This window comes from Macroventuria anomochaeta (genome assembly GCF_010093625.1).
Source record: "Macroventuria anomochaeta strain CBS 525.71 unplaced genomic scaffold BU25scaffold_15, whole genome shotgun sequence".
Classification (NCBI taxonomy): Eukaryota; Fungi; Ascomycota; class Dothideomycetes; order Pleosporales; family Didymellaceae; genus Macroventuria; species Macroventuria anomochaeta.
This window is the reverse complement of record NW_022985376.1, coordinates 26591-46265: the sequence shown is the minus strand read 5'-3', so window position 1 is coordinate 46265 and position 19675 is coordinate 26591. Positions and strand designations below refer to the sequence as shown.

The 19675-nt window shown below is 54.9% G+C and overlaps 9 protein-coding genes across 9 annotated transcripts; 5 read left to right on the top strand and 4 right to left on the bottom strand.

Moving 5' to 3' along the window:
- The first annotated feature begins 55 nt into the window (after positions 1–55).
- On the top strand, positions 56–3215 carry BU25DRAFT_410413 (KEX1 protease precursor). Its single transcript, XM_033706281.1, has one exon. The coding sequence runs from the start codon at positions 441–443 to the stop codon at positions 2970–2972; it is 2532 nt and encodes an 843-aa protein (XP_033561948.1). The 5' UTR covers positions 56–440; the 3' UTR covers positions 2973–3215.
- Positions 3204–4424, bottom strand: BU25DRAFT_340868 (18S rRNA biogenesis protein; the record flags this gene model as incomplete). The annotated part of the gene is made up of 1 exon (XM_033702831.1): positions 3204–4424. The coding sequence occupies one exon, from the start codon at positions 4422–4424 to the stop codon at positions 3204–3206; it is 1221 nt and encodes a 406-aa protein (XP_033561947.1).
- A 248-nt stretch (positions 4425–4672) lies between these two features.
- On the top strand, positions 4673–6379 carry BU25DRAFT_392042 (uncharacterized protein; the record flags this gene model as incomplete). Its single annotated transcript, XM_033704641.1, has 2 exons — positions 4673–4943; positions 4989–6379. 2 exons carry the CDS (start codon positions 4673–4675, stop codon positions 6377–6379), a joined length of 1662 nt encoding a protein of 553 aa, XP_033561946.1.
- Positions 6380–6602: 223 nt separating this feature from the next.
- On the bottom strand, positions 6603–8062 carry BU25DRAFT_392040 (Sec20 domain-containing protein). Its single transcript, XM_033704640.1, has 2 exons — positions 7701–8062; positions 6603–7640 (listed from the first exon to the last, which is right to left on the bottom strand). Exons 1-2 carry the CDS (start codon positions 8045–8047, stop codon positions 6644–6646), a joined length of 1344 nt encoding a protein of 447 aa, XP_033561945.1. The 5' UTR covers positions 8048–8062; the 3' UTR covers positions 6603–6643.
- Positions 8063–8328: 266 nt separating this feature from the next.
- BU25DRAFT_392037 (uncharacterized protein) lies at positions 8329–9075 on the top strand (the record flags this gene model as incomplete). The annotated part of the gene is made up of 2 exons (XM_033704639.1): positions 8329–8509; positions 8655–9075. The coding sequence occupies 2 exons, from the start codon at positions 8329–8331 to the stop codon at positions 8768–8770; spliced, it is 297 nt and encodes a 98-aa protein (XP_033561944.1). The 3' UTR covers positions 8771–9075.
- Positions 8867–10312, bottom strand: BU25DRAFT_410410 (pyrophosphatase-domain-containing protein). Its single transcript, XM_033706280.1, has 3 exons — positions 9848–10312; positions 9638–9757; positions 8867–9582 (listed from the first exon to the last, which is right to left on the bottom strand). The coding sequence occupies exons 1-3, from the start codon at positions 10265–10267 to the stop codon at positions 9013–9015; spliced, it is 1110 nt and encodes a 369-aa protein (XP_033561943.1). The 5' UTR covers positions 10268–10312; the 3' UTR covers positions 8867–9012.
- Positions 10313–10444: 132 nt separating this feature from the next.
- Positions 10445–12613, bottom strand: BU25DRAFT_448249 (uncharacterized protein). The gene is made up of 3 exons (XM_033709592.1): positions 12052–12613; positions 11929–11998; positions 10445–11869 (listed from the first exon to the last, which is right to left on the bottom strand). Exons 1-3 carry the CDS (start codon positions 12559–12561, stop codon positions 10452–10454), a joined length of 1998 nt encoding a protein of 665 aa, XP_033561942.1. The 5' UTR covers positions 12562–12613; the 3' UTR covers positions 10445–10451.
- Positions 12614–14232: 1619 nt separating this feature from the next.
- BU25DRAFT_410406 (RNA-binding domain-containing protein) lies at positions 14233–15815 on the top strand. Its single transcript, XM_033706279.1, has 6 exons — positions 14233–14583; positions 14634–14706; positions 14772–14878; positions 15006–15136; positions 15188–15208; positions 15262–15815. Exons 1-6 carry the CDS (start codon positions 14564–14566, stop codon positions 15396–15398), a joined length of 489 nt encoding a protein of 162 aa, XP_033561941.1. The 5' UTR covers positions 14233–14563; the 3' UTR covers positions 15399–15815.
- Positions 15816–16358: 543 nt separating this feature from the next.
- On the top strand, positions 16359–19017 carry BU25DRAFT_410405 (uncharacterized protein). Its single transcript, XM_033706278.1, has 2 exons — positions 16359–16622; positions 16987–19017. The coding sequence occupies exons 1-2, from the start codon at positions 16410–16412 to the stop codon at positions 18856–18858; spliced, it is 2085 nt and encodes a 694-aa protein (XP_033561940.1). The 5' UTR covers positions 16359–16409; the 3' UTR covers positions 18859–19017.
- The last annotated feature ends 658 nt before the right edge of the window (positions 19018–19675 follow it).

The following is a 19675-nucleotide window of genomic DNA, read 5'->3' as shown; positions in this document are numbered from 1 at the left end:
GACGGGCATGGGTTCAGCGACGTGGAGCGTTTCACCGAGACTTCCACTGTGCCGGCGTTGCTGTCCTCGACACTCGCAGCGCTCACAGCGTCTTCTCGCGCCAGTCGTTGTATACCTCCAGTCGTCTCCAGTCGTCGTATACCTCCTAGACACTGCATAGTCCTGCCGTCTTCCCGGCCGCAGACCCCTGGCTCGGCGCTCTCGTCGCCCTCGTCGCCCTAGCACTGGCCAGTCGTCGGTCGTCGTAATCGGCCTCCTTCCCCAGCAGGCCGACGCTACACGGCCACCTTGCGCTCTACACCACCTTTCGCTCTACCCCACTCGTTGGCAAAGACTCGCGCTCCCCGTGTCGCGCGCCGCCCTCGCCCGTGCAAACACGCTCCGCCTCTCTCTCACACGACCGCAGCCGGCTGCGCATACAGTTTGTAGGCGTCTTCGCCATGCGCATCCTCGACATCTGCTGTCTGCTGTCGGCGGCGTCGCTCGCAGCAGCAGGAGGCCACCACCTGCCCAAGCGCAGTTACGCAACCAACGACTACTACGCTATCCACCTCTCCCCGTCCGCATCGCCGTCGGAACTCGCAGCGCATCTCGGCCTGACATACGAAGGCCCCTTCGGCTCCCTCGACGACCACCACGTCTTCAAAGCGCCGAAGCATGACACGGATATCGTCAAGGACGCCAGGCAGGAGCTCAAGCGGCGGCGGCGCAAGCGGGAAGTCGGGCTAGAGTACCACCCCCTCGACAGCATACACTTCACACAGAAGCAGAAGCTCAAGCCCAGGCATTGGAAGCGCAGTGCGATACCTCCGCGCCAAAACGTCAACGATGCCATCAACGCGCAGCGGGAGGTCGCCAAGTCGTTGAGCATCCAGGATCCCATCTTCAACGAGCAATGGCACATCTTCAACGTCAAGACTCCAGGCAACGACATCAACGTCACCGACGTATGGATGCAGGGCATCACCGGCAAAGACGTGACGGCCTGTGTCGTCGACGACGGACTCGACTATGATAGCGGCGACTTGAAGGACAACTTTTTCGCCGAGGGGTCGCACGACTTCAACGATAACGCAGACCTGCCCACGCCGAAGCTTTCCGACGATAGGCACGGCACACGATGCGCCGGCGAGATTGCAGCTGGGAAGAACAACGTCTGCGGTGTGGGCCTGGCATACGACGCCAAGATCTCAGGTGTGCGTATCCTCTCCGGACAGATCACGGACATGGACGAGGCGCTGGCTATCAACTATGAGATGCAGAAGAACGACATCTACTCCTGCTCGTGGGGCCCTCCAGATGACGGCAAGACTATGCAGGCGCCGGGAATCCTGATTGAGAAGGCCATGGTCACAGCGGTTCAGCAAGGACGTGGCGGCAAGGGCTCCGTGTACGTGTTTGCGGCTGGCAACGGTGCCGCGAGCGACGACAACTGTAACTTCGATGGCTACACCAACAGCATCTACAGCATCACCGTGGGCGCCATCGACATGAACAACCAGCACCCGTACTACTCAGAGGCCTGCTCCGCGCAGCTGGTGGTCACTTACAGCAGTGGGGGTGGCGATGCGATTCACACTACAGATGTGGGCGCAAACAAGTGTACAAGCCAGCACGGAGGTACTTCGGCTGCGGGGCCTATTGGTGTCGGGGTGTATGCTCTGGTGCTGCAGGCTCGCCCTGACCTCACCTGGCGCGACGTACAGTGGCTTACCGTGTTGACAGCTGTGCCTTTCGACACGCCCAGCGATTGGACCAAAACCACTCTCGGCCGCCTGTACAGTCACCAGTTTGGATACGGCAAACTCGATGCATGGGCTATCGTGGAGAGAGCCAAGGACTGGCAGCTCGTCAAACCTCAAGCCTGGTTCTACTCTCCTTGGATGCACGTCAAGAAGCCGATCCCAGAAGGCAAGGAGGGTCTGGCAAGCGTGTTCGAAGTCACAGCAGACATGCTGAAGGAGGCCAACTTCGAGCGCGTCGAACACATCACCCTCACCATGAACGTCAAGCACCAGCGCCGTGGCGACCTAAGCGTCGAGCTCATCTCCCCCACCGGCATGAGCTCCCATCTCTCCACCGCCCGCCGAGATGACGACGACATACGCGGCTACGAAGACTGGACTTTCATGTCGGTCGCGCACTGGGGCGAATCCGGCGTCGGAAATTGGACAGTCATCGTCAAAGACACCGTCGCCAACAACAAGAAAACTGGCAGCTTGACAGACTGGAAACTGCGTCTCTGGGGTGAATGCATCGACTCGTCCAAAGCCAAGCTCCTCCCCATCCCCACCGAGCACGATGATGACGACCACGACATCATCGACGACCACCCCGCACACACCACCTCCATCACACTACCCAGCCACACACCAACCGTCACAGCCAATCCCTCAGACCACCCTGACCGCCCTGTCAACCAGAAGCCGACGGCGACCAACGGCGCGTCCGCAACTGCCTCGGCCACTACAGCGCCCTCAGCATCCGCCACCGCGACGCCAGAAAACGAGAACCTCCTTCCTTCCATCTTCCCCACCTTCGGCGTCTCGCGCCGCACGCAAATCTGGATCTACGGCTCGCTCGCCCTGATCCTCGTCTTCGTCTCCGGACTTGGCGCTTACTTCTACATCGCGCGCCGGAAGCAACAGAAATCGTCGCGGGACGCGTACGAATTCGAGGTCCTTGACGACGTCGAGGATCGCGAGGAGACCGGCATGCTTAGCGGCGCGGCGGCGGCGGCGGCGGCGAAGAAGAAGGGTCGTGCGAGGAGGGGCGGAGAGCTGTACGATGCGTTTGCGGGTGAGAGTGACGAGGATTTGCTGAGTGATAGTGATGGAGGCGATGAGGGGCCGTATCGGGACCAGGAGAGGTATAATGAGAAGTATGGGAAGGGGGAGGATGATGATGATGATGATGATGATGAGGGGAGTGGGTTGAGTGGAAGTGAGTTGAGTGGGAGGAGGAAAGAGTAGATGATGATTTGGTTTGGGGGGTTGAATGTGTTTGTACAAAGGGTGTATGTAGGATGAGCATTGGGCGGCGTTGCTTTCGGATTGCACTTGCACACGTCACACTTACACCAGAGCAAATCACTCATCAAGAGAGCTCGTTCGCAGTATGCGTACAGCATTGAAATGGGTATCGTTGTTCTACAAGCTTTTCCAACCCCGAACGCCGTATTATGCAAACACTCCTGGACGGCTCTACGCAACCTTCCTACCCACGTTTCCCACTCCCCTGCCTACCACACTGACCACAATCTCTCCTCGGTCCTCCTCGCCTCCGTTTTCTCGGAACCCCCATCCGCTCCCACCGAACACTTTCGAGTCCCGCGCCAACGAGATGATCTCCTCGCTGGCTAGAACGTCCTTCCCTAAAGCTACTCTGCCAACGTCTTCTGAACCCATGGCCATGAGCATGAGCACTGTCGGCGCGGCAACACTCTCCACCGCACCGCCCTGCGAAATCTTCTCTAATAGCTGGTACGCGCACTGCTTGCCAATCTCATCTGCCGGCACGCCGCCTTCGGGTGGGGAGCATACGTCTGCGCTGTATATACACCCCGTGCTACTCTCCGCCACCAGACTCAATCCGAAGCCCACCGCACCCTTCACCTTGCCGCTTCCATGGCCCTTTTGAACCGTCGGTATTAATGGTGCAGGGGAGGCGTCAGAGAAGATGTACGTATCCGGCACGAACTTGTTCAGAATGCCGCGCGCTTCGTGGATCATGCGCTCATTGTTGCTCTTCGGGACTTCGACGCAGTACGCCACGCCGCGGATCTTCTTCACGCGGCCGGGGTTCAGCAGGTGCAGGGTCTTGGGCAGCCGGACTTGGTGGTTGAACACGAGTTGGACTTCGCCGCCCGCGCTCTTGCCGGTTGCCGGGGCGCAGCTGCGCTTCAAGATCCGTAACTCGATGTTGCGCTCGATGCCGAAGGATTTGTACAGCGGCAGGATCGCGGTGCGCACTGTGTCGGCGCTGATGTCACCGCTGGTGGTCGAGGATGTGACGCAGCCCTCGCCGTGCAGGATGACGTTGACGTTGCCTTTGCTGAAAGGCGAGAGGATGCAGAGTGGGACAAGCCACCATGATACTCCTCTCCTTGCGCACTCGCGGGGGATCTCGTGTCTGATCACGCCGCCGTGGGCGCCAAGACCTTCTGCGGAGCCGGTGATCAGGCCGGGGCGGTACACGAGTGTTGTGCCGGTCATGCTGAACTGGACTTGGCCACCGTTGGTGACGGCGTCGAGGAGGCGCACGAAATTCGTTTCATAGCGTGTGAGACCTGGGTTTGTGGAGGTGGAGCGGATTTGTGATATGCGGACCGGTCGGCCGGTGAGAGTTGCGAGGAGGAGGCGCGAGATCAGGTGACGATGGCCTGTGAAGTTCAGGGGTTGCTGAAGGGCTTCGTCGACGGCCATGGTGGAGGTGGTGAGCGGGGAGTCGTCTCGTGCGTTGTGGGAGTGAATGTGAGCTTCCATGCGGGAACTTTTTCTCTAATCGATAAGCCAGGAACGCTAGTTTAGCGCCAACGCGGGCGGGTGTCCGTCGCGTCGCGTTGAACCCTCGTCAATATCAAGGTGTTCGACTTGAAGCCTCGTGGTTACCGGGCTTTATTCTTCCACTTTCGCTGGAGTCGGTGGTAGTCCTGGGTTGGCGCTCGTTTCCAATGGCAGCAAGACCTCGGCGACTAGGGCAGACAAAAGATGGAGCAACACCACTGCTGCGAACAGTAGGCGGGAAGCCGCATGCTCGAGAAGAGGATCGTGAAGAAATGCAGAAGAAGAAAAGCACAACTCAAGAGGGGCTCATCACCGAAGAATGGGACGAATTAAACCTCAATGCTGATCCTGTAGACCCGGATGAGGTCTTGAGAGCCCCACCAAAATCCTCGAAGCCAACACCAGACTCGGACGCACTCAGAAAACCGCCGGGCTCCAGTCGAAAGCGGAAAGCAGAGCTGTCGCTACCAGAACGAGAACCAGAACCCGGGTTGAGAAAGCCCGCGCCGAAGAAGACTCGCCCTTCTGCACCGCGAGTACCTGGGAAAGGACAGTACGAGCAGAGTCGTGCAGTGAAGGAGGACCTCGATGGAGACAAGGAGAACGCGAACAGCAAGCAAACACCTCCTGTCTCGTCAGCGGATATCTGGGGCTTTGGAATCCACTCCAGCCAAACCTCACAGAAGGGGCCGAAGAAGACGTTTGGGGGTGGAAACAAGACCAAAAACATACATGCTGCGCCACCAGCCACGAAGGAAACGAACCGCAGGCTAGCCAAATCCGGTCCGAAATCCAACCAGAAGCCAGAGCCATCGTCAGAGGTCAGGTCAGAGGGAAATGAGAGGGATGATCTGTCTTCCATGGGCGAGGAAGAGATAGATAACTTGCTTGATTCGTCAGATCTGGATTCAGGGGATGAGAGGCACAGGAGGATTCCAGAAGATCCAGAGCTGCGGAAGGTTCCAGCAAAGAAGAAGAAACCCGCTCGGATCAACGGCGATGCTTTTGACTCGACCGCCCTTAACGGTCAAGGACTCGACAACTTACTGAAGCCTACGTTACGCGAGCAGCTTGGGCTGACGGACACACAAGACTCGTCTCTGCCACCCTCAAGCGCACCACAAGAAGATATGGACAACATCGACTCGTACGTACGCGAACTGCCCGCCGAAGCAGAAGAAGGCACCGCCTGCCCAATCTGCAACGAGCCAGTCGACCAAGACTATTACTGGGACTTCTGGAAAGACCGCAACAAGACCGTCAAGAACCAAGCCGCCTTCTGCCACACCCACAGAAAATCGACCGCACAGAAAGAGTACCTAGCCGAAGGCTATCCAGCAAAGGACGGCGTGCCAGCACTCAATTGGAGCAGGATCCCAGAACGCATTAAGAAGCACCGCATGGTCCTCCACGCCATTCTCGCAGGCGAGAAGCCCTCCATCTACCGCACCCGCTACGAACCCCTCGCGCTCACAGGCAAAGCCGCCGCCGTGCCCTCAAAACGCACCGACCTCTCCCCCTCAAAACAAGCCGAACTCGCCTCCTACGCCCTCGATGACAACACCGTATACCCAGGCTACTACGGCCCCCGCGGTCGCCGTCTAATCACCGAATCCGTCATGTCCCTCCTCAACACGGAAATAAAGCGGTCTACCGACCCTGTGGTGCAAACGTCCGGGCCCGCGACGTTTGTACAGGCCGTGCTTGTGCCGGAGGTGAGTGTGCGGCTGATTATGGAGGATTTGAAGGTCGATTGGGATGGGGCGGAGGAGGTGAGGGAGAGGACGTTTGAAATGGGCGTGCTGCTGAATGAGGAGATTGAGGATGAGGTGGTGGTGGATGAGGAGGAGGGGGAGAATGAGTATCATCATTAACGTGGGAGGGGATATTGATATGTGGGGGGATTGGGTCTGTGGTTCTGTTGACAGCGTTTGGTGAGGAGCGTTGTACGCTGAAGCGCTTTGATACCCTGGCATTTTTAGCGGTATGCACATCTGTTTTCGTGTTGCCACAGCTCTCTCGTGTCACATGTGTTTGTGTGTTGTCGAATTGCCTGACAATAGCGGGAAGTTGATTGCCTGGATATTGTAAACCTTTGTCATATTCATGTATCTCATGTCGTTGAAAACTGTACATATTTACAACTCATCCCTCTTCCTCTGCCCCCCTTCATGCTGCTGCTGTGCTTGCTCAAACTTCTCCCTCTCAACATCCTCCTCCCACATCTTCTTCTTCGGATTCCGCGGCTTATCGCTCTCCTTCAACACCGTACCATCACCTCTAACCACCGGCCCCTCCCCGTCCGGCTGCTGCCTCTGTTCCCTCAGCTGAGGATGTACTTCCTCTTCCTGCTGCTGCTGCTGCTGTGCCTGCTCCGCCATCTTACCAACTTCCTGACTCACTGAGCCGAGGGGACTAGGATCACCCTGATAATACCCTCTTCCTCCGCCACCAACACGGATATAATTTTGCGGCGGTGGAGCGTTGGGATCGCTATTCCGTCTCGGCGCGCCTGCTGTAGCACTAGGCTTCACAATCAGACTTGTGCTTGCTTCTGAGGGCACAGTGAGCGACGACGATTTCCCAGACGCGGCTGCTGCGGTGCCGAATCCGACGATGCCGAAGACGATGCCGAAGACGAGCTTAAGCGGCCAGATTAGGAACCAGGTTAATGGTCCGTATAGCCAGCGGCGGAAGATCAGCCAGATAATGGTTGTGATGAGAATGTAGAATGTGGTTTCGAGGTACCAGGTATCGCTCTTTGTGCTTTTCAGTAGTGTTGTGACGAGTGTCCTGCTGTTGGCGAGGAGGGTGTTGAGGTCGGAGTACTTCTCTCCTAAGTCTGCGAGTGCGGCAGTGGATTGTTCGAGGGTTTCTTGAGCGAAGCGAGAGCGTGACAGCTCGTTTTGCATCAACTGGTGTGTTCGTCGTAGAGCGGCTGTTACGTCCGAGGAGGCTTGGACGACGATTTCTTCTTCGGCGAGACCTTTGTTTTGTTTGCGTTGGCGATACGTGGATGATGGTGTTGAGGCGCCGGATTGGAGGTTCGAGAAGAGGAGCTCGCGTTCCTTGAGCCTTGCGCGTTCGGCGTTTTGTTTGGCGGTGAGTTGAGCCTTGCGGTATTGGGATCTTGATCTGGTGATTAAAGTCAGCATCTTGCTACCGAAGGCAAGACTCTTGGTGCATTGCACTTACGACTTCAAGTCTTCTGTTAACCGTGCAAGCAGAACTGCAAGTCTGGATCGTTCGTTCTCTTTCGTACTATCCCTTCTCTTTCCAACTACTCCAGAGCCCTGCTGTAGTATGTCTTCAACCTCTTGTCTCAGCAGTTCGAGTTCCTCCTCAATACCCTTCAAGGTTTCATGTATCTCGGCACTCAGTTCCAAGCGCACATCCCCCTCTTCACCATTCAGCGGTTGTGACCCAGGTTGGAAGTCTAATTTGGCAAGACGTTGTATGAGTTGTCCAACAGACTTGTTAGACTCTGTCAGAGCGGTCAGACGAGTGGCAAGCGTATGGGTGGTGGGAGGTAGAGGCGCCATTGTGCAGCATAATAGGTGTTCGAATGCGAATGCTATGACGGAGGGGAGCGGTCCAGCTGGCCGTTCAGACCTACAACGCCAATCGAAAAGCCGCGGGCGCACGGACTTCTATTCGAAAGTGAGGATCGGTCACTTGAACGGTCATTTGAGGTGTTGTCGCCGCATTCAAGTCGTAAGTTGATCTCGGTATGGTAGTGACAACTGTCGCTGATTGATCGCATAGATCTATCTGTCATCCGTGTATCGTCGCCCGCCACGCCGTCCACCTCACAACCGCCAACATGATCACCCGATTCCTCACAGAAGTCCGCGTTGCGTTCAACCCCTTCAGTCCTCGTTCGAAGCCTGCGAGGTTATTCCTTTCGCTCATCCCCGCCGATGCGCGCGCCAATGGCATGACTGTTCAATCGAAGATGTTGCCTCGGACAAGCAAGGAGAGTGCGACATTAGGTGTAAAGTTCAGTACGTACACCCCTCTCCGGAAACATTGTGGTCGCAAGAACAAGTGACTAAATTGTTTTTGGGTGTTGGCTTGAAGGATCGTACAAGAAGCTCTCCTGCAATATTCAACTGGTCGTTCAAGGATGAGGCTAACGTATTTTCACAGAGGACGGCAAGGAGATGAACCTCGACCTGAGCAACATGCGGATAACAGAAGTTATGGAGCAGGTGGACCGACACTCGCGAATGCTGGCACGAAAGGAGGAATTGTCAGGCAACTAAGGCATTTGGCAGATACCACCCACAGCTGTACGAACATGTATATCAGAAGCATCATATGGAGTCACGGTACAGGCTGGAGGTATTCGATGTGAGGATGATGATCACTTTTGGATGAATCTATGTCATTTGGCCAACAACAGGCTTTTACCAACCACGGTTCAAGGGTTCGCGATATGATACACGATCGTCTTCCAGTTGAGCCGTCCACGCTGACCGTGAAGGTCTTCACTGATTCCAGACGTCTAGCTGGAGGGGGCACCAGAGATGTAGAACCACTTGTCGATGCTGGGGTCGATAGGAGCAGGAGACTTGTCCTCACCGGAGGGAATATTCAACGAGCTGGTATCGGTCTTGTCGGCAGAGTGAGAGACAGTAGCATTGGCAAGAGAGATGTCGTTCTTGGCGGTCTTGCCAGCGACGAGCTTCTCCCAAGCCTCAGCGCACTCACGGACGATGTCCATGGCGTACTTCTTGTTCTTGCACTCTCCGGAGAAGGCGAACTGGTTCTCGGGCTTGCCATCGGGGATCTTGTAGATACGGAACCACTCGTTGGTGGCACGCAGAAGACCGGGCAGGTGGCGCTCGACGTCCTCAACGTCGTTCAGCTTGGGAGCCAAGGGATCGTTGACGTTGACGACAATGATCTTCCAATCAGTCTCGCCCTCGTCGAGCAGAGCCATGACACCGAGGACCTTGACCTGGATAACATCACCAGGCTTGTTGACAAGCTCACCAATCTCGCAGACATCGAGCGGGTCGTTGTCACCGTTGGCCTTAGTCTCAGGATGTGTGACGTTGGGGTCCTCCCATGTCTACAGCGACCGTCAGTCAGTGTCTTGTCCGATATCGGGCTGGGCGTCATCGTACCTGGGGGAAGGCACCGTAGTTCCAGAGGTAGCCCTTGTGGGGGAAGCAGTTGCGGACGAAGCGGAGCTTGCCCTTCTTGGTGTCCTGCTTGATGGGGTTCAGGGTCTCCTCCTTGGAGATCTGTTGGGGTTGTCAGTGACATGTCGCCATCGCGGGGGTAGCAGAGCAGCGAAGACTGCGCTCAATGACGCTCAATTGGAGGGCACGCACCTCCATCTTGGCGTTGGTCCAGCGGGGGACCTCGACGACCATGTTAAGGATGGTCTGCTGCTCGTTGGCGTAGAGCGGGATGTCGTGCCAGGCGGAGATGGGCTGGCCATCCTTCTCGATGTAGACACGGTGCTCGAGGGTGTTCGCCGCAGCGACCTTGCGGGTGGTGTAAGCCATGGTGGTGAGCGGTGACTTGTTTGTTGTGGAGGGGTTGGTGGAGGAAGAGAAGTGCTGCTGGATTTTGTCGAGGCGCTGGAGGGGTCTAGTGGGGCTGGCAGGCACAGGCGGGCGGTGTTGGTTAGCCAGTGTGACGAAAGTATGTCTGCATGGGGCAGACCTAGGACTGAAGAAGGACAATTGCAGTTGGGGGTCTACTCGCTTGGCTATGTTGAGCCTCAGCAGCGATCGCGGACAGTACATGCAGATGGGATTTATCAGATAATCGGCTAGATCGATGGCCGACAGCGCTCCTCTTGATCAAACCGAGGTGTGAAAGCTGCGGGCGAATGTTTTCCACGCACATCACGCACGGACGGCTCTTGCCTCACTGACGTGCGTGGGGAAGCCACAGTCCAAGTCTGTAGGATTTTGGGCGGGGCAACATTCAGTATAATCTATTTGGCCGCCAGAAACCTGGAGCCACGATATTCGTGTGCTCAGGTTCTTGCATCTGTTCGACACCGTCCCCTACATAATCCAATCCTCCCATGTCGTCGTCAAAACCATTCATCATTGCGCACGACACTGGCTCGCCTGGCAGACCCTCGAAGTCCTCCTGGTCCAACAAGTCGGCCGCACCTATGTACTCCTTGTCGACAATATCTGGATGCTGATAGCCACTGTCTTCCTCGAGATTAAAGTGTACCGGCAAATGCTGCCGGTGTTCTTGCTGCGCGTAGAAACTGGGACCAGAAAAGTTTGGCAGCCTTGATGGCTGAGCCTCTGGAGCCAGGAATCGTACCGTGGGCGCTGGTGTAGTCCTCTGATACGAAGTCCGTCCGGTCTGCTGGATTATGTCATAGGGTGCAGGAGAGAAAGGGGCTTCGGCATGACGACTTCTGCGTGACGTAGCCTGCCGACACTCTACTTGGTGTGCATCGTTGCAGTGTTGCAAGACTCCAGCTAAGCTCGAGGGCTGTTGCCGACTCTCGTAAGAGACGAGTCTCCTTGCGACATCTGTAGAGGTCCGTCCCTGGCCCAATACCGCATTTTCGCTTGCGTAAGACGTCCTGATTGTCCTCCCACTCCTCGAACCCTCAGTTATGGGAATCGCTGGGTATTCAGCGTTGACACCGGCCTGCAACACCGGCAGCGTTGACGACGGTGAAGTAACATGTTCAGTCATGCGGCGATGCAAGGCTCGATCAACGAGATTCGGTCGCCGGGGAGAGGAAGAGTGTTGGGGTAACGATTGCGACCTTGAAAGTCCTGATGGTATTGGAGCTGTCGATGACACCCTGAATCGTTCGGCAGTAGCGGTTGGAGGTTCACGCATGACTGAAGAGAGTATTGATTGGCGAACTGCCGTATGTCTGCCATGCAGATCCTCTGCGACGTCCTGATTCGAAGAATCGAGACGCTTCTTCTGGACGGTTGACATTGTCTTCGGGCGTACTGGCGTGATACTGGGCGCGCGGATGGACTCCGACCACGAAAAGTAGCTGGTGCTCTCATGGCGCAGTCCTCTAATACCAAACCCCAAGTACGATACTTTGCCCTTCGACTCGACTGTGGGAACGGCAGTATCAGGCACATTCGATGGTTCTCGCGTTCGACCAGGACGATCCGCCTTCGTTGCGACAAAAGTGTTTGTCGTCGGGTGCCCACTCTTTGCCAGAATGTTCTCGTCTGTGTCTGCTAACGCGGGTCGTATAGACGTGAAGAATGCAGAGATGTCTTCTTCCTTCGTTCGTGCGTGGTCCTTCTTGCGCTTTTTCTTGGCATCTGAAGCTTGCGTGGTGTGGTCATTCGCACCATGGTCGGTTCGCAAAGATTTCATCTCAGAGAAGACAAGGTCTGGTACTGTGCACGTGTCAGCCACGATCTGTACTGTGTAAAGCGTTGCAGGGCAAAGGACTTACGACCACAACGCTTGACTGAAGTGGAAGTTCTGCCCTTACTGAAGAGACCCATCTTCTCCAGCGGCTTCAGCTAGACCAGTCAACAGCATGTCCAGTACACTATCGTATATGTAACACGCTTACAGTCAACCGATCTTTGGAAACGTTTCTGGCCTTCAAATCCTGCCCGATGCCATTGTGGGTCATATCGTCCTTTCTTCGCTTAGACTTGCGTTTCGACTTTCTCGACTCGTTCTTTCGGCTGGGGCGATGACTCTTATCCTGCTCCTTGACCCTCTTCGATCCAGCTCCATACTTGTCTGGGCGTGTCTTGCGGCGAGGTTTCCGCGCATAACGTTGACTTGCGGTACTGCTGTTCGTAGATTCACTAGTCGTGGAACAAGACGCATCGCTATGAGCCCTGTCGAACGCATCTCGGACATCGCGGTGGTCTCGCTCGATCGCTGGGACGCCCTTACGCCGAGGCTGAGGAGAAGAAGCTTTGAGCAGTGAGCTGTCCGATGAGCTGCGCTTCCGTCTTCGCCTCACATTAGGGACGTGATCAGGCTGTCTCGGCAGGAGGAAATGTTCAACGCCCGGTTGCTTGGAAGGGACTGGACTCTCAGTCTCAGCAAGCCACTTTCGAATGTCCATGCTAAGGCCCGATTATTGCATTCCACTACGTTTGCAGTAGCGCCAATGGCCCTAAGCAAGCCGTGCCGTTGGTGTGGTCAGTCGAGTACTTGAAGCCGGAATGATCAACGGAGGTCGTACAGCAGTACGCTGGTGGTAGCTGCGATGGTTGGTCTCAAGCCCTACGAGGGCTGGGCTTGTGTAACGTGAAGGAGGGTATGAGCAGACATCCTGCCGTTCTGCCAGGTCGATGTTGGAGTGAGAATTAAACAACTTCAGAGAGTTAGGAAGGTACAGTGGAGGCGACTATCGAAGCCACCTGCCACCAGTGCAGTACTTGAGGCAGGCACCCCAGGTCTGACACATTTAGTCGAGCCCATCTCGAGTTCAATCAGTTGCGAAGGAGGTCCAACTTTCAGCTCGCAGCTGTCGTGCTTCACTACTGCAGACGTCTAAGAGACAACAACCATCGCTGGCAAGGACCCGCGAATGGCTACCCGTTTCTCTTAATTCATCGGCCTGAACTTCTCGAGCTGTGGTGAGTGCTCTCTGTCATTCCATACTATACCTGAGACGACGCAGCTGCCTGTCCATGGTCACAGCCTGTCTATCTTGAGCCGTTAGCTATTACTTCACCGGGTCGAGGGCGCCACGACGGCAGCTTGGGATAAGCCCGCGTAAACAATCGATGTATTTGATCGTGAAAGGTTTGCGACTCGAGTGTAACTTTTTGCAACGATGGACGGTGTCCTGCATCCGGTACGGCGAGGTTTGAGCTAGCAGTGCTATCTCCTTAGTCTGGATCCCTGCAACTGGAGCCCGATCGCCCTCACATAGTGCTGATGAAGTCAAGTTCAAAGTGGTCGCCGTTCTACGCACGCATGGGTCCAGCGAGGTTTAAAGCGGCATGTCGAGATTTGCGCGAAAACGCGCTCCTGGACACGGATCTGCGATTGCTCGCGCAGATTTCGCGCGCCGCAAAAGGAGTGAATGCCAGGAACGCACGGACTTTCCATTCGATCATGCCAGGTCTAACCGTCAACCCCTCCAAGTTATTTGGGTCGTGACCATGATAAGCGGCCTGGGCCCACCTGTCAATTGACCAATCCCACGAGTTACACGCCATATCTACGGTGATGCCTCTGGTTTGGCTGCATCCGAGTGCGCTCCTCTTCTCCCAAGCACGCAAGCCGCTGTCTGCAAGGCCCTTCAAGGGGCGCGCCGTTCACGACAGTCCAATAGCGTGCCTGCGCCTGTGCCGGCATCTCGAGAAGTCGAATCAGACAATTCGATCTGTCTCTTTTTGCTGGCCGTCTGCCTTGTTATTGGACTCGACCAGTCCTGAGCTAGCTGTGGGCTGCATAATTCCGGCATGAGGAAACGCACACGGGACGAGCTAGCCTGGCTGAAGCAGAGGTGCGAGAGCCGTGTGGGAGAGCTGGTGTTCTTTGATCAGGCGTTGGGCCCAGCAGAGTGAATTCACGCGCGCAGCAGCCCTACTCTCCTGACCGCAACTGCGATATTCCCAGCACAAATCATTTAAAGCTCTCAACAATCAGTCAATTGATCAAAGCCCAGCTCTTTTCGACTGTCAATCTGTCACCATCGATCCAGGTTCCTGCTCTTGCGGGAGCGCCAACCCTACACCAACACAGCTAGCGTTCGTTCACCTGGAGGGGTCTTAGTTCTATCTGCCCCGCCAACCCAAGCCCTCCACCTCGCTTTCTCTGCCTCATCATCACGACCTTGCAGAGGACTTCTTCCTTCATCCACACATATCATCGATTGCGTGTGCCATCGATACCGAAACAGCCTGGTGCTTAAGACAAAATGTTCGTTCCGTCACGTTGCTTGTTATGACCTGCAGAGGATGCCGCGATGTTCTTCCCGCGCATGTGTCCTCCCAACTTCCTTCTCTCTAGTACCCTTCTCATCCACCTGTTGTGAGGCTATTTGTATCGCGCGCGTGTCTTTCTTGCTCGAGATCCGGTATTGAGACAGTTCAGTGCTCCTTTAGATCACCATGTCGAAGCTCTTCGTAGGGTAAGTCAAACCTCACTATTACTACAAGCCTGCGACTGACATCACCTTAGAGGTCTTGCGTGGCATACCGATGACGCGACTCTGCGCCAGAAGTTCGAGGAGTTTGGCCAGGTCGAAGAGGCCGTAAGTAACAGGTCACGGGCATGGCTTGCTCGAACAGATAGAACGAGTTGCTCACTTCACTACAGGTAGTCGTCAAGGACCGCGACACTGGTCGCAGCAGGGGCTTCGGTTTCGTCCGCTTCGCCACTGATGCCGAGGCCGACACTGCTATGCAGAACATGAACAACGTCGAGTTAGTGCTCCTCTTCTTTAGCTCCATCGACTATATGCGAGGCGTTTCGACTACAGCTCGTACTCGGAGCTTCGCCATGTCTTTGTCGCACAAGGCCTTCCTCGCTTGAATGCGCTGACAATACTAGGTTCGATGGACGTACTGTCCGCGTCGACAAGGCCTCTGACCGCGCCGCCGGCGGCGGTGGTGGTGGTGCTGGTCGCGGTGGATTTGGAGGCGGCTACGGCCGTGGAGGAGGTGGTGGCTACAGCGGCGGTGGTGAGTCTGCAATCTCCAATACTCAGTGTTCGTGTGGCTGACTTTCACCAGGCTACGGCGGCGGTGGTCGTGGTTCGTGATCACAACACAACTTGAGCTCTACGATGTACTGACTATGATCGTAGGCTATGGTGGCCAGGGCGGAGGCCAATGGGGTCCATCCGGTGGTCAGGGCGGTGGCTACCAAGGTCAAGGCGGCTATGGCGGCCAGCGTCAAGGCTACGGCGACCAGCAGCAGGGCGGTGGCGGCGGCCAGTGGTAAATCCCTTCACGAAACCCCCTTCACGACTTACAGCGCTGTGTGCCACAACATAATGCGATGTGGACTCGATGTTGGGGGTCTCAGCAGGAGAGTCTGTTGCGTCTGGTCTGCGATGGAAGTGATCGTTCGAGCTCTGGTAGACACCGTTTCTGACTAGGATGGGTGCTGGTGACCCAATGTGCTTCTTAAGCTTCATGTATGAGGAAGCCTGAAGGTTGCGATTGAGTCGCACTGACGAGATGATTGATACCCATTGAATCAGAACTTGCTTGTCTGGGGTCGTGGTTCTGGTTGCTTTACTCAACCTTGCTTACGGTTTCTTCATATTTATGCTCGAGATTCATGCTTAAAAAGTTGCTGCTGCTTGCATTGACACGCGATTTCCATAGTAATCATCACAACAACGTGAGATGACATCATCCGCTCAAGTTTGCTGAGTATGCCTACAGATACGGCTTTCTGGCCTACCATATACTCGGCACTGTCAGTCGGATTCTTAGGTTTTGAGGCTCTGCTACATGCCAACTCTCACAACGAAGGCAAAGTACTTGCCTGCAATCAAGCTCAAGACGACCAGGCTGTGGTCTCAGCATTCCGATGCCTGTGTAGCGCAACCCCACACATTTTGAGCAATGAACTGCAATGCCACCGTTATACGACTGATAGGCACAGCATCACACCAGTGCAATATTTTTCATTATGACAGCTCGCATCTTGTAATGAGAAACGGAACAAAGGCTGTCAGCTCAGCCAACGCATTGTGACAAACCCGCATGAAACGTACATAACCGCCTTGAGCTCGAAGCCTGGCTGCAGGCGAGTGCATGTAGAAAATGCAGATGCAAGTGATCGCCGCGAGTCAGGCGCTCCACCCGCGACAGCCATGTGGCCCGCAATGCTGCTGCCTTGTGGATTGGCACTCAGGCTTGAGAACCTGGGACTGGAAAGAACTCCGTTCCCCAAATCCCTGGAACATCAACACCGCCATTCTCAGCTGGACTGAAGGACATCATGAAGAATTGGAACGGGCACGGTGACGCACTTGTCGCGCCTCGGCGGACTCCCGCAGGCTCTCGCTTTCGGATCGCTGCCTTTGTTACATTTGTCCTGATCGCAGGATTGAACACAGTGTTTCCCAGCCTTAAGCATCAATTCATTCCAAAGCCTGGTAGTCAGCCACCAGCAAGGACCGGTTACGCCCCAGAATCGTTCCAATGGTCTCAGGTACGTGTTGAGCATTCCTGAGCATCAGCTATGTGGGGACAGCCGTACCGACCGCCTGCATCTACATCTTATCAGATCAAATTCATCCTTGCAACACGTAAAAGGCCAACGACACGAAGGCGGGCAAAAAGCTTCGTTATAATATGGCATCGCGACGCCTGGATAACGTTGCCATGGGCTTGTAAGAGTCTGACAAGGATTGGAGGCCTGAACAATGCAACGACCTTCCATTCAACCCTGGACGTTCCAGCATGCAGTATCACCTCGCTAATACAGCATCTTCCACCTGGATACATCACACGCTCTTAATGCCTGATCGTACTTGGGTCGGAGCAGGACATGAAGTATGCTGACCGCCAAATAGATTAAACCGAAGAAACATCTCGAGTTCCACAAATGCTTTGACGGGTTCGAGTGCGCGAAACTGAGTCTGCCGCTGGACTACTTCAATGGCACATACCCAGATGACACGGTCAGCGTTGCCATTGCAAAGCTGCCTGCCAAAGTAACAATCGACGATCCTCGTTATGGAGGTCCGATATTGCTCAATCCAGGTGGTCCAGGAGGCCCCGGGGCGCTATTTGCACTCAAGATAGCAAACTCGCTGCAGTGGGTTGTTGACTCATCTTCTGATCCTGCTTCAACAGGGAAGGATGCTCGATTTTTCGATATCATTGGTTTCGATCCTCGTGGAATTGGCGAGACTGAGCCGGCCGCCAACTGCATATCCGACCCTGCTGCAGCATGGTCTTGGACAATGAGAGAGACCGAAGAAGGTATCTTAGGCAGCTCAGATGCTGCGCTCGGGCGACTGTGGTCCATGACCCACGCATTTGGTTCTTCCTGCAAACTAGCTATGGACGAAGAGGATGGTCCAGACATCAAGCAGTATATGACCACTGCTTTCGTTGCTCGAGATATGCTCGAGATTGTGGAGAGACACGCCGAGTATAATGCCCATCAGGTTGCTCAAGCCACACGCAATAACGGAAAAAGATCTGGTTGTCGGAATACTGGACATCCAAAGTACACTCCAGGGGAGGCCAAGCTGCAGTACTGGGGTTTCTCCTACGGCACCATCCTTGGTTCCACATTTGCGTCTATGTTCCCTGATCGCGTTGGACGACTTGTCTTGGATGGTGTAGTCAATGATTACGACTACAACCACTCCTTAGGCAACGGCAGTCTGATAGACAACGAGAAGGCCATGGAATCTTTCTACTCATACTGCCTACTCTCTGGGTACGAAACTTGTCCACTGGGTGGAAACGCTACCACCACTGCCGAGATCAAAAGTAATACCGAGAGAATTCTGAAGTCTCTATATCACAATCCATTCATTCTCAGCTCAGCAGAAGGTCCGGAAGTGGTTACCTATTCCGACATCAAAATCACCATTTTCAGCAGCATTTACCAGCCGCAGATCAGCTTCGAGTCTCTTGGACATCTCCTCCGGCAGATCGAGGCTGGTAGCGGCGACTTGATCGACCTTCTTTCGAGGCCCTTTAGAGTAGCCCATACCCTGTCATGTGGTATCAACGGAACTGTACACTCCACAATCTCCGACACCGGTGACGTTCCCACATTCGCCATCCTTTGCGCTGACGGCGTCGATCAACAAGATGTTAGCATCGATGACTTCGTCGAGTACTGGCATCTCCTCCAAGGCATGTCCTCGGCGGCTGGTGACGTATGGGCATTGCTGAAGATGAAGTGCGCAGCCTGGAAGATCCGTGCAAGCTACAAGTTCGACGGCGAACTTGGCGGAAACACAAGCCACCCAATTCTCTTCGTCAGCAACACCGCGGATCCAGTTACGCCGCTGCGAAGTGGAAGAATTATGCACTCTAAGTTCCCCAACAGCGGGCTTTTGGTAAATGATCAGGCTGGACACTGCTCGTTCTCGGTCACAAATTTGTGCGCTTATGACAGGATCAAGGACTACTTCCAGACAGGGACGTTGCCTGCGATGAACACGCTTTGCATACCTCCACCAAGTGTGTTTTCTCTCAATTCGACGGACCCGAAGTCTCCGTTCTATGATCCGACGCTGGAAGTTGGCACTTCAATCTTCACGGACTCTCAGATCGGCACCGAGCAGCAGAAGATGCACAGTGCGGCAAAGACACTGCAACGTGTGATGGCGGACAGCGAAACTTTTGGCTTCAGTGGCTTGATTCGCAATGAGAAGGCAGCGAGCATCCAGAAGATGTCTGCTGCGAAGTACTTGGACTGAAAGGTCAAGTGCCGTATCTCGGATACTTGAAGAATGTGTAATGGTGAGGAGAGCTATCGTTTGTTTTTGTATTTCACCTGTCCACTACTCCACCATATCCTACATCTCCTAGTTGTACTTGACAGTAGCAGTCGAAGTGCGTACGAAGTATCAATCCACTCAATCCCATTACTACCTTAAGAAATGGATTTTGACCACACGATCGACCAAGGCACTCCACACTTTGCTCAAAGTATTGTAGTTCTACTCTAAGTGGAATTCCTGCTCCTCCCTCATGCAGGCAGGACGGATGCCTACGTAGCCGTCTTTCGTTAAGAATGGACACATGTTCCTCATATATCGCATGCGGTTACGATACTTCCCAGGCAGTCCTGTGGCTTCATTGGTGCCCCAACGATCTACTTCCTTTAGAAGCCTTGCAGCGGGCAGAACTTGACAATTCTGAAGGAGTTGGAAGTCGTGATCACACATAGTAAATGCGGAGGCGAAGGCACAAGAGGCGCATTCTTTATTGATGACCTTGTTGGGCTCGATATCGCCATATGGTACACGCCAGAGAGCCTCTGCTCGTCGTTCTTCATCCGGGTAGATAGGTTTGACGACCAGGGATAATTTCTTACAGAATGCCTTGATCTGCGCCAAATAATTTGCCAAGCCCTGGTGAGGGATGAAACACGTCGCAATTTGGTCTGAGTTACGATACCGTCTCTTTGGCCAAATACTTCCAGCAACTTGGTCATTGTGGATACGTTGAGTTTGGTCGCGACCCCATCATGGTTGTCAGCCTCGTACTGGCTTGCGTTGGCTCTCCAGACAT

Coding starts and splice junctions, on each gene's coding strand:
- BU25DRAFT_448249 (XM_033709592.1), bottom strand. CDS start 12,561: ATGGACATTCGAAAGTGGCTTGCTGAGACTGAGAGTCCAGTCCCTTCC. Junction 11,999..12,051: donor TTTCCAAAGATCGGTTGACT/GTAAGCGTGTTA, acceptor TGACTGGTCTAG/CTGAAGCCGCTGGAGAAGAT. Junction 11,870..11,928: donor TTCAGTCAAGCGTTGTGGTC/GTAAGTCCTTTG, acceptor ACACGTGCACAG/TACCAGACCTTGTCTTCTCT.
- BU25DRAFT_392040 (XM_033704640.1), bottom strand. CDS start 8,047: ATGGCGCCTCTACCTCCCACCACCCATACGCTTGCCACTCGTCTGACC. Junction 7,641..7,700: donor TTAACAGAAGACTTGAAGTC/GTAAGTGCAATG, acceptor TTTAATCACCAG/ATCAAGATCCCAATACCGCA.
- BU25DRAFT_410413 (XM_033706281.1), top strand. CDS start 441: ATGCGCATCCTCGACATCTGCTGTCTGCTGTCGGCGGCGTCGCTCGCA.
- BU25DRAFT_410405 (XM_033706278.1), top strand. CDS start 16,410: ATGAAGAATTGGAACGGGCACGGTGACGCACTTGTCGCGCCTCGGCGG. Junction 16,623..16,986: donor AATCGTTCCAATGGTCTCAG/GTACGTGTTGAG, acceptor ACCGCCAAATAG/ATTAAACCGAAGAAACATCT.
- BU25DRAFT_410410 (XM_033706280.1), bottom strand. CDS start 10,267: ATGTACTGTCCGCGATCGCTGCTGAGGCTCAACATAGCCAAGCGAGTA. Junction 9,758..9,847: donor GGACCAACGCCAAGATGGAG/GTGCGTGCCCTC, acceptor CAACCCCAACAG/ATCTCCAAGGAGGAGACCCT. Junction 9,583..9,637: donor ACTACGGTGCCTTCCCCCAG/GTACGATGACGC, acceptor CGGTCGCTGTAG/ACATGGGAGGACCCCAACGT.
- BU25DRAFT_410406 (XM_033706279.1), top strand. CDS start 14,564: ATGTCGAAGCTCTTCGTAGG. Junction 14,584..14,633: donor ATGTCGAAGCTCTTCGTAGG/GTAAGTCAAACC, acceptor ACATCACCTTAG/AGGTCTTGCGTGGCATACCG. Junction 14,879..15,005: donor CAGAACATGAACAACGTCGA/GTTAGTGCTCCT, acceptor TGACAATACTAG/GTTCGATGGACGTACTGTCC.